At 45.3% G+C, this 15781-nt stretch overlaps 1 protein-coding gene across 1 annotated transcript in view; it reads left to right on the top strand.

The window, feature by feature from the left end:
* Positions 1-15781, top strand: part of SPNS2 (SPNS lysolipid transporter 2, sphingosine-1-phosphate) — a 140892-nt gene that overhangs the window by 71881 nt on the left and 53230 nt on the right. The window contains exon 3 of the mRNA XM_065418434.1: positions 15157-15293. Within this exon, the coding sequence (XP_065274506.1) occupies positions 15157-15293 (137 nt within the window). The remainder of the gene's footprint in view (positions 1-15156; positions 15294-15781) is intronic.

Raw genomic sequence — 15781 nt, 5'->3', positions numbered from 1 at the left:
ATAACTGCCCACTGCAGGGTTTCTTGCACCTTCCTCTGAAGCAATTGGTGCTAATCACCGGACTAGGTGGCCTCTGTGAAATGAGCATGTTCTTGGTCCAGTTCCTAGTGGATAGGAGGCATTCATATCACAAAAACTGTCATTGCACTGGGCACTGACTCTCATGCTCGATGGCCACAGAGGCAGGCCGTAGAACAGGGCAATGGAGTCTGAAATCCCCTCACCCCTGCAGTGTACTCCCCTACAGGTAAGGGCAGCATGGGGAAATTTATATGTAACTTCTCTCAATGAATTGGGGGTGGGGGAGCCCTTTGTCAGTCTGGCATCTTTCACTAGCACAAAAAAAAAAAAATCACTTGTAGAGAAGAGAGACAAAATCCCGGGTATTAAACAATAGCAATTACCCACAATTGCTTTTACATCCACATCTCCTGTGGATTTTCATGTATTCCCATTCCACAGTGATTTGTATTCCTAAAGAAGCGAATTAGCATAAAGCTGCTGACGGCATGATTTTCAGAGTTATACCCCATGCCCATGCGCTGCCCAGTTTAGAACAGGGAGGTGAATAAAGATCAGATGTTTCTAATATCCTCTTGAGGCCTTTTCTGCAAGGTGTAATACATTGTCCCCCCTACTGCCCATTGAATTCCAATGTAATTTGACAAATGTCTTCCTTCCCCTAAAGAATGAGAAGCAGAAGAGTCACGCCTGGTCCTTGTGCTATCTGTTCAGAAGTTCACAGGGATTTGAATTAACCTCAGTGAAGAAAGTTGGTCACAGTTTGCAAAGACGTATCTGTGTTTTAAAATATATTCATAGATTCATTGGTTTTTTTTTTTTTAAATAGCATATTGTTTCTGAAGCTGTTTGAGTTCTCTGCTGTACATGTACGTACATGTCTTTGATTGAAAAGGTCAGAATTTTACACAAAAACAGTGTGAAAGGAATTTGCTTTCAAACCCTGCACATTTTCATTTGCATGTGTAGAAAAGTGTGTTGCGAATGCCGTTCCTTCTCCTTCATGCAGGAGAACCACTCACACAGCAGTGCTCCTTTGGATAATATGGGAGCAGGAGCTGGAGCAAGTTCTAAGCATCTCACCCCATAGTGGAGCGTTTCCTGTTCACTCACCCTGCTGTCCTTACTCACGCAGTGCCAAGAACATGTAGTAAACCCCTCGCTCCCACAGTTCTGGCTGTTCTGGTACAGTAGCAGGACCTCACCCCATATACGGGCTGTGCCAGAGAGGTAGTGAGAACACCTCCTGGCTACTTAGCCCCACTAGATTAGGAGCTTGAGCAAAACTTAGCATCTCACTCCTCTCACTGCCAGATAGGAGTAGGAAGTACTTGTGTCCGTCGCTGTTCTGTCTGGGTGCCAATTATGTAATGAAAATGTAAGCACAGTATCTTTTCCCCAAAGTAGGGAGCCTGCCACATCAACCAGTAAAACAGCTCCCTAAAGAACCATGGGTGGTAACCGGGAGACCAGTTACCAAGGGGGCAACAGCATTCCCGTCAGGGTAAAACAGCAGCAGAGAGGCAGGAGTGGTGCGACAGGAGCTCTGATCGGGGTGCTGTGGGAGCCAGCTCCACAGCCAAGAACCTGCCACTGTAAGTGTCCTTCTCTCCAGTTTCCAGGAGTGCCACCCTGCGTGGGGCTGAGCGTTGCAGGGTCCCTGTCAGTCTCTAATTGCATTGGGTGAACATAGGGCAGTGGTTCTCAAACGTTTGTACTGGTGACCCTTTCCACATAGCAAGCCTCTGAGTGCGAAACCCCCCCCCCTACAAATTAAAACCACTTTTTTATATATTTAACACCATTATAAATGCTGGAGGCAAACCGGGGTTTGGGGTGGAGGCTGACAGCTCGCGACCCCCCATGTAATAACCTCGCAACCCCCTGAGGGGTCCCGACCCCCAGTTTGAGAACCCCTGACATAGCGGGAGAGGGCATAGTGGGACAGCAGCTGAAGCCTAGCTTTCCCAGCATGCTTTGCACTGCAGTGGCTTCAGTGGAACCATTTGCTGGAGTGCGTCCCTGTTGATCGGATAGACTATTTTGACGCACAAGTCCAAGCATCACAGCATTTCTTCAGCTTTGTAAATGCAACCAGAAGCCTACCAGGAGCCCATTACATTAAAAGGCTCCCTCAGTGGGGGAAAAGGCATTTATATGTGAATTTATTTTTTTAAAACTCAGAGCCTGAATCAAGCCCTGGGATAAGAATATGCCAGACACATGTTTCTTTTAGCAGGTTTCCATTAACAACCATGGCATGAGAAGCTCTTGGATTTTCTATTGTAATGTTGTTCTTAGGAAGTTGCTGCAATTGGTGAACTAAAAGTAGCAAAGGATTTGCTCGGAATACGCTGTATTTTTATGGTGTATTTTCGCTCTCTCTTTCCTGTTTTCTGCTTACTGCAGAAAGCAGGTTTGGGGGCTGATTTCTGTTCTGAGGCGGAATAATTTAGTGCAAACTAGAACATGATCTGGAATTGGGATGTGTTACTGGGGCGAGAAATGGAACTAGTGATTCATTGGAAAGGGGGAAATGTAGACTTGGTGTTATAGTAAAAAAGTAAAAATTAGGAACAGGAAACATCACGTTTTCCTGTGCACCAGATTCCAATTATATTGGTGCGGTATGATTCTGGGAAGGAGACATGCTGCTTTGTGGCATCTTTGCTGGCAAGCTCTGGTCTGCGCCACTGAGCATCTGTGATGGTTTAATGGCACTTACGGTCGTCTGGTCTGGAAGAGTTAGCACTGTGGTGATTGCTAGGGATACAACGAGGGGATAGGCCAGATTCACTCTGGCTGATGTAGGGACCTATAACTTAAACCAGCTAGAGTCCCAGCGGTTCTCAAATTGTGGGTCGGGACCCCAAAGTGGGTTGCGACCCCCTTTTAATGGGGTTGCCAGGGCTAGTATTTAGACTTGCTGGGGGCCGGGGCCCGTGGCCAAAGCCCGAGGCCTGGGGCCGAAGCCAAAGCCCAAGCCACACCACTCGGGGCCAAAGCCCGAGCCCTGGGGCCGAAGCCAAAGCCCAAGCCACACCTCCCGGGGCCAAAGCCCGAAGGCTCCAGCCCTGGGGAGTGGAGCTCAGACTTTGGCTTCAGCCCTGGGCAGCAGGGCTCAGGTTACAGGCCCCCCACCTGGGGCTGAAGCCCTTGGGCTTGGGCTTCCCCTCCCCCCCCACCCCCCGAGGTGGCGGGGCTTGGGCCCACCCTGCACAGGGCAGTGGGGCTCCGGTGGGCTCAAGCTTCAATCCCCCTTCCTGGGGTCATGTAGTAATTTTTGTTGTCAGAAGGGGGTTGCGGTGCAATGAAGTTTGAGAATCCCCGAGCTAGACATTTTAATGGGGGACTTGACCTTCAGGATAGACAGGCTCTGTTACTGCCACCTGCCCTTGTTTGGGATTTCCTCTGGGGCAGCTTTAATACTGCCAGAGGGCTCCATAGGAGGATGCACTGATCTAGCAGAGCTCTTGAAGCACAGACCTGCTTAACTTTAAGCATTGAAATTAATGGGATGACTTCTTTTCTGGGCCAAGGAGTCACTGTGTCCTGGCCACGCTTTGTCCCCAGCCAGCGCAACTCACACTTTGGGCAGTTTTGGCCTCTGATTGCTCTGCAGAAGTTATCACAACTTGCCATCACCAAAACCCTGACCCCACGTTCCAATTGGACTTTCTACCCCCAGCACGCCTGTGCCTAGGTTTGAACTGATTAATGCTGGGCTCAATCTGAGCACAGCCTGCCCTTCTGCAAATCAATCAAAGGGGCAAAAATCAAAAGCAAGGCACCAGTGCCACAGGTGGGAGAGAGGGCGGGCATGTGCCATAGGAGCAGACAAGGTGTTTCCCTGTTGTTCTGAATTGGGGAAACGTCCTATATTGGAGCTGTCCCAAGCAGTAAGTCTCCATCTGAAACACTTTCCCTGCCACCCTTCAGTGAGCTGGGCAGTGGGTGCCCTTTTATAGGCTCTAGTCTGCAATGCAAGTTAACAGTCCCCTTCCTGGCTGTAGGGAAATGTTGCTGTTAAATAAAAAACAGCTATTTTGACCCTCACCAAATTAAATACAGATAGCAAAAATCTTTGGGTGTATTAATTAAAAGCCCAACTAAGCCATGCTGTGTCTAAGGTCTGTAGGCACCTTCAGTTAATATCAGACCAGATCCTGCCAAAGACCTACAGTCTCCCAGGCTGGTGCAGTTGGGCTGATGCGGGATCCTGACTACAGAGTGGTATGTGTCACTGCTGCTGCTTTCCCCGCCTGCTGCATGTATTCCTTCTCAGTGGAGGTGGGGGTCTTGCAAACAAATCTGTGCTACTCACATTCACTGGTCTAGCTGGTGCCATGGAGCTGCCTGGAGGCTGTTGTCGCAGTCACAGAGCAGCCTCCAGGAGGGGGGATGATTTTACACACACAAAACAGACCCCGACCCCTATGGAAATCTGGGATTTGGCCCAGAGGGTCATGATTTGGCCTGTATTTGGATCCCAATCTGTACTCCTCAGGTAAGAATACTTTTGATTAAAGTCATTTGAAATTTGTCTGCATATGGAGTACAAGGTCAGGTCTTAAGAGCTAGTAGCTTTGACTGTACCCTGCTTGGCCTAGAGGGCTTTATTCTACAGGCAATATTCCCTGTATAAAGCCTGGGACGGATTCTCCTGAAACCATCAGGACTGACTTGTTCCAGAGTCCTAGTCAGGAGCACAGAAGGCATCTCTGTTGGCTCCTTCTCCTTCAGACCCTGAAGTCAATTTCCTTTCTGTTCATTTTCTTCCTTACATGCTGGGTTTTTTCCACCCTGTTGCTGTAACACACCCATGGATGACACTGCTGAGTGGGCAGAGGTGCATAGCCCATGGACATCTGTTTCTGCCATAGGAAACCAGGCTTGAGGGATAATCCTCTACCAAATGATAGTGCAGGCTTCCGGGTGGCAATGGCTGGTTTTAAAATACCCGTTGGCTAAGAAGAGCCTTGCAGCTGGTGTGACCAAAATTTGCAGCATGGGGCTTCACAGCTGAGTGACATCCTCTGCACCCTGTAAGGTCAGCATGAGCTGTTGTATGTTACTATTCTTTCTGAAGTCTGTCTCCTGACACTTGCAATGCAGCCCTGAGCCAAGATTGTTCAAAGGTGACTAGTGATTTTGGAGCCTCAGAGTTGGGGTGTCCAACTTGAGACACCTAATAGTGGCCTGATTATCTGAGAGTGCAGGCACTGAGGCCCTTTTAAGGCATCTCAATTTGGGCCCCCCAAATCACTAGCTATTTCAGATGAACTTGGCTTTGTTTCATTGAGGCTGCAGTGAATGCAACAACCATGTGTGTGCTGTGTCATAGATACGGTGGGAAAATATTTCTGCTAGAGAGAGAATAAAATAATCAGTTTTCATGACTGTTTAGATGTTTCTTTCCAGACATCTCTCTCTAACCCAAAGCCTGGGAATGAAAATTCCATCCTCCTGCTCATCCCACCACCTGGCACTCATGAAACACTGCCTTCTGCTCTCTCTGGGTTTTATGTGGAATTAGTGTTCTCATCGAGATGGGGACATACATTGCATGATCTGAATTCCTGTTAGAAAGATAGACAGATCAAGCACAAAGGAAGGGAGAGAACTGCTATATTTTTCAAATGAGGCCTTCTTTAACTTTCTCAGTCAACAACTGCTTCCAGAACAGCAACCAATCTCATTTAAGTGTATAGCAGTCGTGTTAAGGCAAAACCAATCCTGTATAAATGTCTCTGAGAATGTTTCAGTGCTGTGAAGTTATCGACCAGACTCTGTACCTCTGGGACTTCTGTTCTCATTCAGAATTGACCAGAATGGATTCAAATCTATTCTAATCGTCTGGCTCAGTTAACAAGATTATCCCTAACGAGATTGCGCAATGGCAAACAAACCTACGAGACACGTTCTGTGCATGTTGAGGCTGTGTTCGTGAAGGGATGACTTGCTTTCATATCCACTGTGTTAATCTGCAAAGTTCTCAAATCATCAGACCAAGTTAAATCAAATGGAGAGAGAGAAATCCCAAGGGAAGAAAACTTCTGTTGCCTGACAAGAGAGCTTATTACTTTACATTCGCAAAAGAGGGGTGTGTGTGTTTGTTTTGAGCTTTTGGAATTACAGTTTTGTCAGCCACAAAACAGCCTCCAGAAATCTTACTCTTCTGCATACATTTCAGTAGACATATATGTAAACCTTTTGCTAGTTCAGCTGATTGAATCCACTATGTTGATGAAATGTTGTCTTCCTAAACCTAATCAGTACAAAGGTTTTATGTTAAAGAAACACTGCAAACTTTAATTTTGTGCTTTTGTTGTGTTTTAGAAGCTTTAATAAAAGCTATTGCTGGTAGAAATGTTTTCACACTGTTTAAAAATCTCAGTGAAGACAGTTGATTTTAAATAAAAAATAGTCTAATCCAAATCTCATTGAATTCAGCATGTGATCTTGGACTTCTAGTGCTTCCTCTTGTTTAGGGAGGAGTTAGGCAAAATAGAGATGACTCACTGACTACAGGTGAACAAATGGGTTTTGGTAACTTCAGAACCATACTGAAACTTTGTTCAGATCTTCTTGATGTTTGGAAATATTTCAAAAAATTGCAGTTTATATCCTCCTCGCCCACCATTTCGCTGCCTCTCCTCTTCTAGGATCTAACTGGAACCTAAACCAAAATGTTAAATTCTGTTTAGTTCTCCCTCAAACACACACACTGTTTCTGGCCCATTCTTTGCAGGAATTGGTGGGATCCTCATGCTGGCACCTGTTCTGGGGAGAGTTGCAGCCCGATTTTGCAGACTCAAGGTGTCTTGATAAGCATCTAAACCTGTTATAACAATGGTGATTAGTATTGATTATTTGATCTTCCAGCTGCAATTCTCTAACTACTCCACAGATATTTCCAATGCGCCCGTGAAGTGGGATAGCAGCTTTATCCCCATGTTAAAGGGGAGCAGACATGAAGGGTGAAGTGACTTGCTCATATTCGCAAAACAAATTTGCGATAGAACCATGAGTATAAATCAGATTTCCTGGCTCCTGATCCTGTGCTTTAATCACTCAACCACGTATCTTATTCATCTTTAGGGGCTGAACTTCCCGGTCACCATCACTGGCCTGGACATTGCCCTGTATCAGTGGGTAGTACAGGAGAACTTGGCTTGCAAACTAGCCTTCTGCCGGGGTCTCAGAAATGCCACTCAAGAGACTAGCTGAGGAGAAGCCCACAAATAAAAAAAACAAAAGGAGATTTATCCCAATGGGGCAGACATTTTATATCCTCCTCACCCATCAGGGAAAACTTGTCGTGTGGCTGTTTTGGGGCAGAAGAATCCCAGCGTGGTGGCTAGTTTAGAAATTCACCGATGCAAGTGTGGGAAACAAACACTGTAAACAGCAGCCATGTTTTTAGCTTTTACTTCACCAAGCAGCACAGGAGTGATGCCGAGGAGGGTAGCACCACCAGAAAACAAACACTCCTCCTCCTCCCCTTCTTTTTCCCTCTGGTAATGTCCTGTTGGCTGCAGGCATACTCCCTGCCTGTCTCAACCCACCAGCAACAATGACAAGCAAAGCCACCTGTTGACAGCTAGTTGGTTGTAACCAGCTCTTACTAATCAATGTCATGACCTCTCCTTATCCTCCATCTTGCTTCTATAAAAGGCTCTTCAGAAAATCTAAATGCTGTCAGGGAGTGCTTTATAGGCTTTTGCTACTGTATATGCTGTTTTGTGCACAATCTCTTCTCTCTGAGCCTTCTGGCTAGTAGTGGATGGTTATATTATTTGACTTGATTCTTTAAACCTTGATTTTATTGATGGGTAATTTTTTTGGAGCAATAATGACCTGCTACAAAAAAGGTAAACAAACTGTAAACTATGGGGGCTGGAAGGAATCTTTTCGCCCCTTGTGTAGCATTGCACAATTGGCTTGGGGATGTTGCCTACCCCTGAAGTATCAGATACTGGCTAATGAAGGATCCTGGAGTCGATGTACTGTTGGTCTGCTCCAATATAGAGTAAATCTTATGTTCCTGTAAGAGGTGGTGTTAGCTTGTAGCTCATCCTTGTACCCACTTGACTTTGGATACCTTTTGCCTAGCACAGTTTCTCCCAGTGTACTGGTATGTTGATATGTTATTGCATTGATTCTCCAGCTATTTTTATCTGCTCTTCTGTTTCCAAGAGGAGTGGATTTCCCAGCAATTCCCACTGAAGTAATTATTCATGCTAGCTAAGGTACACAGAGTCTACTTTCAGGATATCCTTTGGTAGGAGCCTGGAAACTATTTTCTGGAAGAACCCAGTTTCTGAAGTTGTCAAAAGGGATGGAGCTGTTAGTATTTGATCCTTCCCTGTAGACAGTACTGTTAGAAGCTCAGTGAGTCATGGATTTGTTGGGAAAGCTGTGCATTCAGGATCCTGTCTGTACTACAGGTGTCCTTTTGTAACCAGATCGTGACAACCATTGGACCCTGTGACAGCGAGCAGTTTGAGAGGGGTCTGTACAGAAGCCTGTTTCTCAGCGTAACTACATGTCAACTGTGTGTGTGTGCAGCCACGCTAACTGTGCTTCCTAACAGAGTTTTGTAGCAGTGTATTGTGGGAAAATTTGTTCAGCTGTCCCATAGTCCCTGAGCAGTCTATAGAGTGTCTGGAGGACATGCGCACACACAGCAGCATGGGGAAATGTATTCTGGAATGTTCTACCTCGCACAGAGCTAGGAGGAAGACTATGGTAAATGTAATTGCTGTGAGTGGGAAGTATCTTACTTTTAATGGCTCCCACTGTCCATGTGTTCTTATTAGCATGCTAAGAATTCAGAGTACACAAGGATGAAACATTGATTAGATTCCCTAGCTGATTTTGCTCTCTGCTCCATTCTGGAGATGCTGAGAGCAATTTTGTGCATTTTCCCTGTAGTGCTGTTTCTGTATTGTCAATATACAGCATGCATGCTCAGCGTATTGTTTTGAATCGGCCTCCAACCCCTACAAATCTCTGACCTGTGAAATCTGTGTGCCTCAGTCTCATTGTCTCAAATCGGCCCATCTCGTGGCTTTTATTTGTATTTGTTTGGCAGGATCCAGCCACTGGCTGCCAAGCCAGGAAAATAGTAAAACATAATGGTCATGGTGAGTGACATGACGATATTACCGTAATCAAATCGTTTGTGGTAATGATGGATTGGAGGCTGAAATCTGATGTAGGAGGCTGTATCATTGGCTCTGATTGTATTAATGCCTTGGCATCTCACATGTGAGTGCAGTTCTTCCTTCATTCATAAGAATGCTGCTGAGAAGGATGGATGAAATGTGTGAGCAAAATGACTAAGGATGATATACTGCCTCGGATTGCCAAGCGATCCGAACCCCTCCATTCATGTCAAGAAAGCCACGTTCGACCCCTCATGTATCGAGGACAGCAGTATGCAGCACCACAGGGTGAGCACGCTCCTCGTGGGGTGGACCAGTCCTGCATTTGGTGCTATAATAAAAGTTCTTCTCAGTAGTTGTGATCATAGGGTTAAAAACTTAGACTTTGCCCTGGGGTTCTGGCAGAAGAATTAGCATTGCTCATTTGCCTTCCTGTGTAGGTGCAGTTCAATGGGTAGGGCATTGTACTGGGGTTCGGGAGATCTGGATTCTTTTCCTGGCTATGCCACTGACCTGTTGGGTGACTTTGGGCAAGTCCCATCCCCTCTCGCTGGATCTTAATTTCCTCATCTTGTAAATGGAGTTCATGATATTCAGCTTCCTTTGAAAAGTGCTTTGAGATTAGAAGTGCTATGTATGTGCTAAGTGATATTATTATACCAATAAAGCAACCATGAATAATGCAGTATTCAACAAAAGTGCCCTCAAGACAGCGGGGCTGGCTGCGTAGATGGTAAGAACTTTATTTGCCATTGCAGATGCAGAGAAAGATTGTGCTTATATATATCTGTATATTATCAGAGCCTAGAAAGACACTGGGTGTTTCCGGTGTTCCCATTGTTTAGAAATATGTTGTTCTTGGGAAACTATGAACAACCTCACAGCGCATCTGTCTCTGTTTCTGTTTAGATTGCATGTCCCTTGGGGCAGAGGCTGTCTGGCTTTGCCGTCCAGAGAGCCAAGTGTACTGTCAGCACTCAGTTAGTAGTAAATACACTGCTCCATGCCGATTGAATTTTCTAACATAGTGGCCACTTTTTATAGGAAGCATCCCGGCTTGGAGAAAGAAAACTATTTTGAGTTGAAACGGAGCCTTTTAAAATGATCCCTGATGGAAAAACAACCCTTGTAAGCCTGGCTGGATTTTTTTATTCCTAGCAGACGCAGTGGGAGCCTAGCAGCTTGTCAGTAACTGAGCAAATGCAGCTTCTGCCTTGTTCCTTTGAAGAGCCCCATCTTCCCCTCTGTCATACAGAGCACATGCTATTGTGGACCCCACAAGCCTGAAAGGATTGGTCCATCCCAAGGGAGGGAGCGAGCGTGGCAAAGCAGGCAGTGCTATAGGAATAGAGTGAGGATGTGGAAAGCTGATGTTTGGCCTTCTCACCAGCAGGTTCTTCTAGGGCCATCATTACAGGGTGCAACCACAGGGCTCAAATCTTTATTGAGCGGGAAAACAATGGGTCTAGTTCCAGGAGGATTTCATGGCTATAAGACACTAAATTCTGCACTTCCTCTCTTTTCTCTCCCTCCCGCCCTTTGTCTCAAGTGTCTGGGCTTTTTCTTTTCTACGGAGCAAACGGGCAGCTGGTTATTTCCTGAGGGAGGAACGTGTGAGTTGAATGGCAGCTTGCTGGCCAGAATGACTGACTGAGCACTCGGGGGCAACGGTGCATGAAGTAGGCAATGCAGCCCAGGGACGATGCTTTGCCCTTCTATTTTTTCAAAGATATAATTTTTATAATTCCAACCACATACGGGAAGATTGCTGGGCGTGCTGGCCCACCTGTCTCAGGGCGGGTCAGGCATTCAGAGGCAGAAATAGATACTGAGCCATCCGGTTTAGGCAATTAGACTCTTCCTGTGTTTTCACCACAGTAGGCATTTTAGTTGTGACGTAGAAGGAGGGGTAAAGACAAATGCGTTCCCCTTTCGAAAACACCTGTGTTTAAAAGAGCCTTCCTCTGGGAGGCATTTATTAAATGTATTTTTATTCATCCACTGCTCAGGGGCTTGCTTTGCTTCTGCCGGCGCACACGTCAACTCCATCCCGGAGCTGGGCGTTGGCCGCTTTGCGTGGCCCTGTTTTAGGTCCTTCGCTGAGAGTAATCCACCTCTCAGCCTACATAATGGCTGTCAACCCACATTACCTGTACCCCTCTATTCTATGGGTTTGCGCTGACCGTCCCACTGTACCTTCTGAGCAGCTCATCCTGAACCCCACTGGGTGCCTGGCTCTGTGCCATCTCGCTTCCTCTCTTTTCAGCAGTTGATTCTATTCTGAAAGGGCAGGAATTGCAAATGAGAAGAGGAGCTGCTCATTGGGAGGAGGGTAACGAAATGCCATTTGACTCATGAAGGTTCTTTGTCACTGTCCTCTCTCTAATGTAAACAATCAGTGGCTGCAGTGTGGTGGTCTGAGGTGAAAGCTGTTGTGTAAGGGGCGGGGAGCCGGAGAGGGAAATAGGAATGAGGAGGGGCTAGCATGAGAGCTGAGCTCTTTATTTTGTGTTACAGACCAGTTATCTTCCTTTCCCTGCAAATTACCCTCATGTTCCCCCTTGCAGTAGCTCTTTGTGGGGGCTAAAATCCTTCCTGCCATGAGGGTTACTTAGCACTGAGACCTGGGCCAGGTTCCAGAGTGAGACACAGATCTGGAACAGTAATTCAGGTTTCCCTTCTGCCCAGTGAGGTGCCCTGGATTCATTCTCCTCTGCTTTCCTGTCCTAGTTTGTAAGTTGTGTAGAGTCACGTTTTGTTATTTTTGAACCTGTCTGTCCTGCTCAGGAACCTCATCTGTCATATGCAGGAGCAATCGCAAAAATTGATTTGTGGGACACACATCTAACAGGCAGATCCGCTTGACAGATCACATAGCCATCATTTTCTGCATTTGCTTAAGAGTCAATCAGTGCTTTGATGCATATTTGGGTCATAAATAATCTGATGCAAATTAAATTTATTATTGTGACAGCTTTATTCAGATATCTATTATTTATTGGTTTCTGTTGTCCCTTTGTTTACTCCTTTGTGGAGCTGTGAAGTCAGCTTTTTACCTGTGATATAGCTCTCAGCTTGGTTCAGAAGAGAATTTTCCAACATCATGTTCCTCCAGGGATCCATGAGTAGCAAGGGGATTGTTATTTATTGGTGGGGAACTGGGAGATGTTGGGTGAGTTGGGAAGAGGATATTTGAATGCACATTGGATCTTGTCTTCTGCTTGTACGCAGATGTTAGAATTAGATGTTAGGGGTGTGATCCAGAGTTCATTACAGCCAATAGAAAAGAGTTGCCCAAGGTTATCCAGCAAGCCAGTGGCAGAGCTGGGAATACAATCCAGGTGTCATGAGTCCCAGTCTTCTGTGGGCTTTGGATCAGGCCCTAAATGCCCCAAAGGTGGCTTGATGAGGCTGTTCGGTACCTGAATCAAGTGAGATGCAGGGCTGAGGGTTTCTTTGGAAGCTTGCTTTAGTTTTTTCTATTTTGTTGTCTGAATAAAAATGGCAGACTCTCTGAATCTGGGATGAATGAATTGCAGTGTGATTCCAAGGGAGAGGGTCACTCAACCTGGAACTGCAATCAGCACACTGATCCTTTTTGGATTTGTCATCTTCTTCTGTTTCATTGTAAACCGATCTTCTCTCCCTAGAGATCCAAGTTCATTGTGGGCTCAAGCTTGCAAAGTGCTGACCACTGTCGGCCCCATCCAGCAAACACTTAGTCACTTGATTAGTGACTATTCAAATGCTTAAATTATGCCCATGCTTAAGTGCCTTGCTGGATTGAGGTTAGCACCTTGCAGAGTCAAACCCTCTAAGCGGAGTTCAGTACAGGGCAAATCCTTCACTGAACGCACAGCTTGAGTAGCTACACTTGAGTAGCTAGACCTGAGTTTTATTCCCGGCTGTGGCCTGCTTGGTGACCTTGGGCAAACCATGACCCGCTCATGCTTCAGTTTCCCCATCTGTAAAATGGGGATAATGATACTGACTTCCCTTTGTAAAGCACTTTGAGATCTACTGGTGAAAAGAGTTTATTCCAGCAAAAATAGTACATTCCACTGGGAGTTCTGCTTGTGCAGGGACTGCCAAACTAGGCTCCATGTATCTAGTGTGAGATTTTGTATATTGTCCATATAGCAAAGTGGTGGCTTGTCACTACAAATGAAATGGGAACATGGGTATAATCTTGCATTTACTTCTATTTCTTTTTTATCTAGTTTTTCTATCTTTGAATTACTCCTTCATTTTATTTACATACACGATACATGTTTGCGTTATGATGTTACTTACTACAGGAAATATAAAAAGTTGAGATAAAATATAAAGTACCATTGTATGGATTGCAAAATATGGACATCGACTGACATACATGTATTTTTGTTTTTATTTGATGGTTCTGGAATTTTAGTATGTAAAAAGGTACACGTATATCTTCAAAAACAGCGTCCTATGGTCCAGCATTATACACATTGTTTAGGATATTATCTCCTATTACCGTGAAAATCCCTTAATTACTTTGTTTATACACGCATTTCATTAGAAGGAGTACTTATCCTTTGCTCTACATGCTCCTCTTAGCATTTTAAAAATAAGAACGCTACAAATAAACAATGCCAGAAAACCCACCTTGTCTGCCAGCAGCCACCCAATATTAATATGATTTATAACCCTTAATACATATTTCCAGTCTCTCTAATTTGCCACCAGAACCCACCCAGTTTCTGTCAGCTCAAGAAAGACATGGGCCTTGCAGCATGCTCTGGATGTCAATAAACTAGGGTCTTTTACTGTGTTTCTCAACGACTGGTCCATGAGGTCTCCCTGACAGAGTTTAGGAAGGCAGCAAGCTGGTCCCTGGTATCCAAAAGGTTAAGGAACACTGTGTTAGAAGAATTGTACTGCTGTGCCTAAATGGATGTAAAAATCACTGTAGCTGCACAGTGCAAATCCCGAATGTAGACACATGCTGGTTTAAACCTTGCTTGTATAGATTTTAACATAAGTCTCTTTAATAGCCAAATTGATACAAGCGGTGTGTAAACTAGTTTAAGTGCACCTACATTAGGTGTTTGTATTGGTGTCCCTAGATCTAACATGGACAAGACCCAAGTACTATTTTGGGGTGGAGGAATGAGTTCCCAAGCTGAGAAGTCCTTGCAGAGAATACTCTGCCAGCTGCCTCCTACCTTATATGAGTGGTACCTCAGCTGACAGTAACTGAGTCAGAATGGCATGTGGAGAAAGGCAATCTTTCAGATAAAGAAGTCCCACGCCATTTAGAGCCTTATAAGTCAAAACTATGCCCTGTAGTGGAATAGTTACTTACTGGTGTATATAATGCTGGGTCAGGCAAAAATTTAAAGAAAAGTGACTTGAGGTCCTGGTTGGTGACCTGGAGGGTGGAGCCCTATGTTGAGCCACACAGCAGGTGCAGCTAGGGGAATGGTAGTGAAAACGCAGGTGCAGCTAGGGGAATGGTAGTGAAAACGTCTCTCACACGGCCTTAAAAGGCTGCTTCTAAGGGTGAGTCTCCATGGGGTGTTTCACCCAGGTCCTCTGCTGAGAGAGTCAACAAGGGGGCCAGCATCTATACACTATATCTGAATGCTCTCAAACCTTTGTGTCAGCTTCTTGTTGAGGTTTGAGCAGAGGCTTTTGATTTATCCCGTCCCTGTTTTGCCCATCCCTCAATTGTAAGCTTGCAGCAGACTCTGAGGGGTGTTAGTGTTGTGAAAAGTAACCCCAGTTCACTGGTCCGAAGTTTCTCTGGGAATGAGAAGTCTGTTTGCATATGGACACTGTGCTTTCCAGGCCTATCGGGTTGCCTAACTTGGTAAGCAGGGCTGCAGAACATCTAATTAGGCGGAACTACTCTCCAGAGGGCTTGGCTTGCAGAAAATTAGTTTTCATATTTTTTGCCTGATGTTTATTAAATGTCCTCCTGCTTTTCTCCCCTCTGCAGTTTTCATCTGTAGTTTCATGGTGGCAGCACCTATATTTGGTTACCTTGGTGACCGCTTCAATAGGAAGATCATTCTCAGCTGCGGGATCTTCTTCTGGTCAGCTATCACCTTTTCAAGCTCCTTCATCACTGAGCAGGTAAGATCTGCGTGGGGTCCGGGAATATAAGCAAAGGAATTCTGCAGAGTGTACTGAATATAACGGGATCCTGTTCCAAACTCCCCACCACAGTGTATATGGACATGAGATGCCCCGTAGATGCCACATAGGGTATTGTGTAATAAAGTATATAATGTTTGTGGTCACATGTCTCTTTGAAAGTGAAGTGTGTTCTTCCCTGGTCCTGTGAATCACATAAACATCCTAGGGGAAGCACATATAGACACATGTTCAAATTGATGTGTAGGCTTTATTTTAAGGGAGAGTTTACAGAAATAAAAAAACTATCCATAATCAAATATTGGTTCATTTGCCCCCTCTTTGCACAAACAATGGCAAGTTATCATTAACTCGGCATGAACAGATTATATAGAATGGCAAAATGCTGGGCAGATGGAGTTTAGACACAGATTTTGAATAACCACCCTGGCTCAGTTTCCCTGAAAGGCAGTGAAGGTGAATGATAG

The sequence above is a fragment of the Emys orbicularis genome, chromosome 17 (assembly GCF_028017835.1).
Source record: "Emys orbicularis isolate rEmyOrb1 chromosome 17, rEmyOrb1.hap1, whole genome shotgun sequence".
In the NCBI taxonomy this organism is placed as follows: domain Eukaryota; kingdom Metazoa; phylum Chordata; order Testudines; family Emydidae; genus Emys; species Emys orbicularis.
This window is presented reverse-complemented; position numbering and strand designations above follow the sequence as displayed.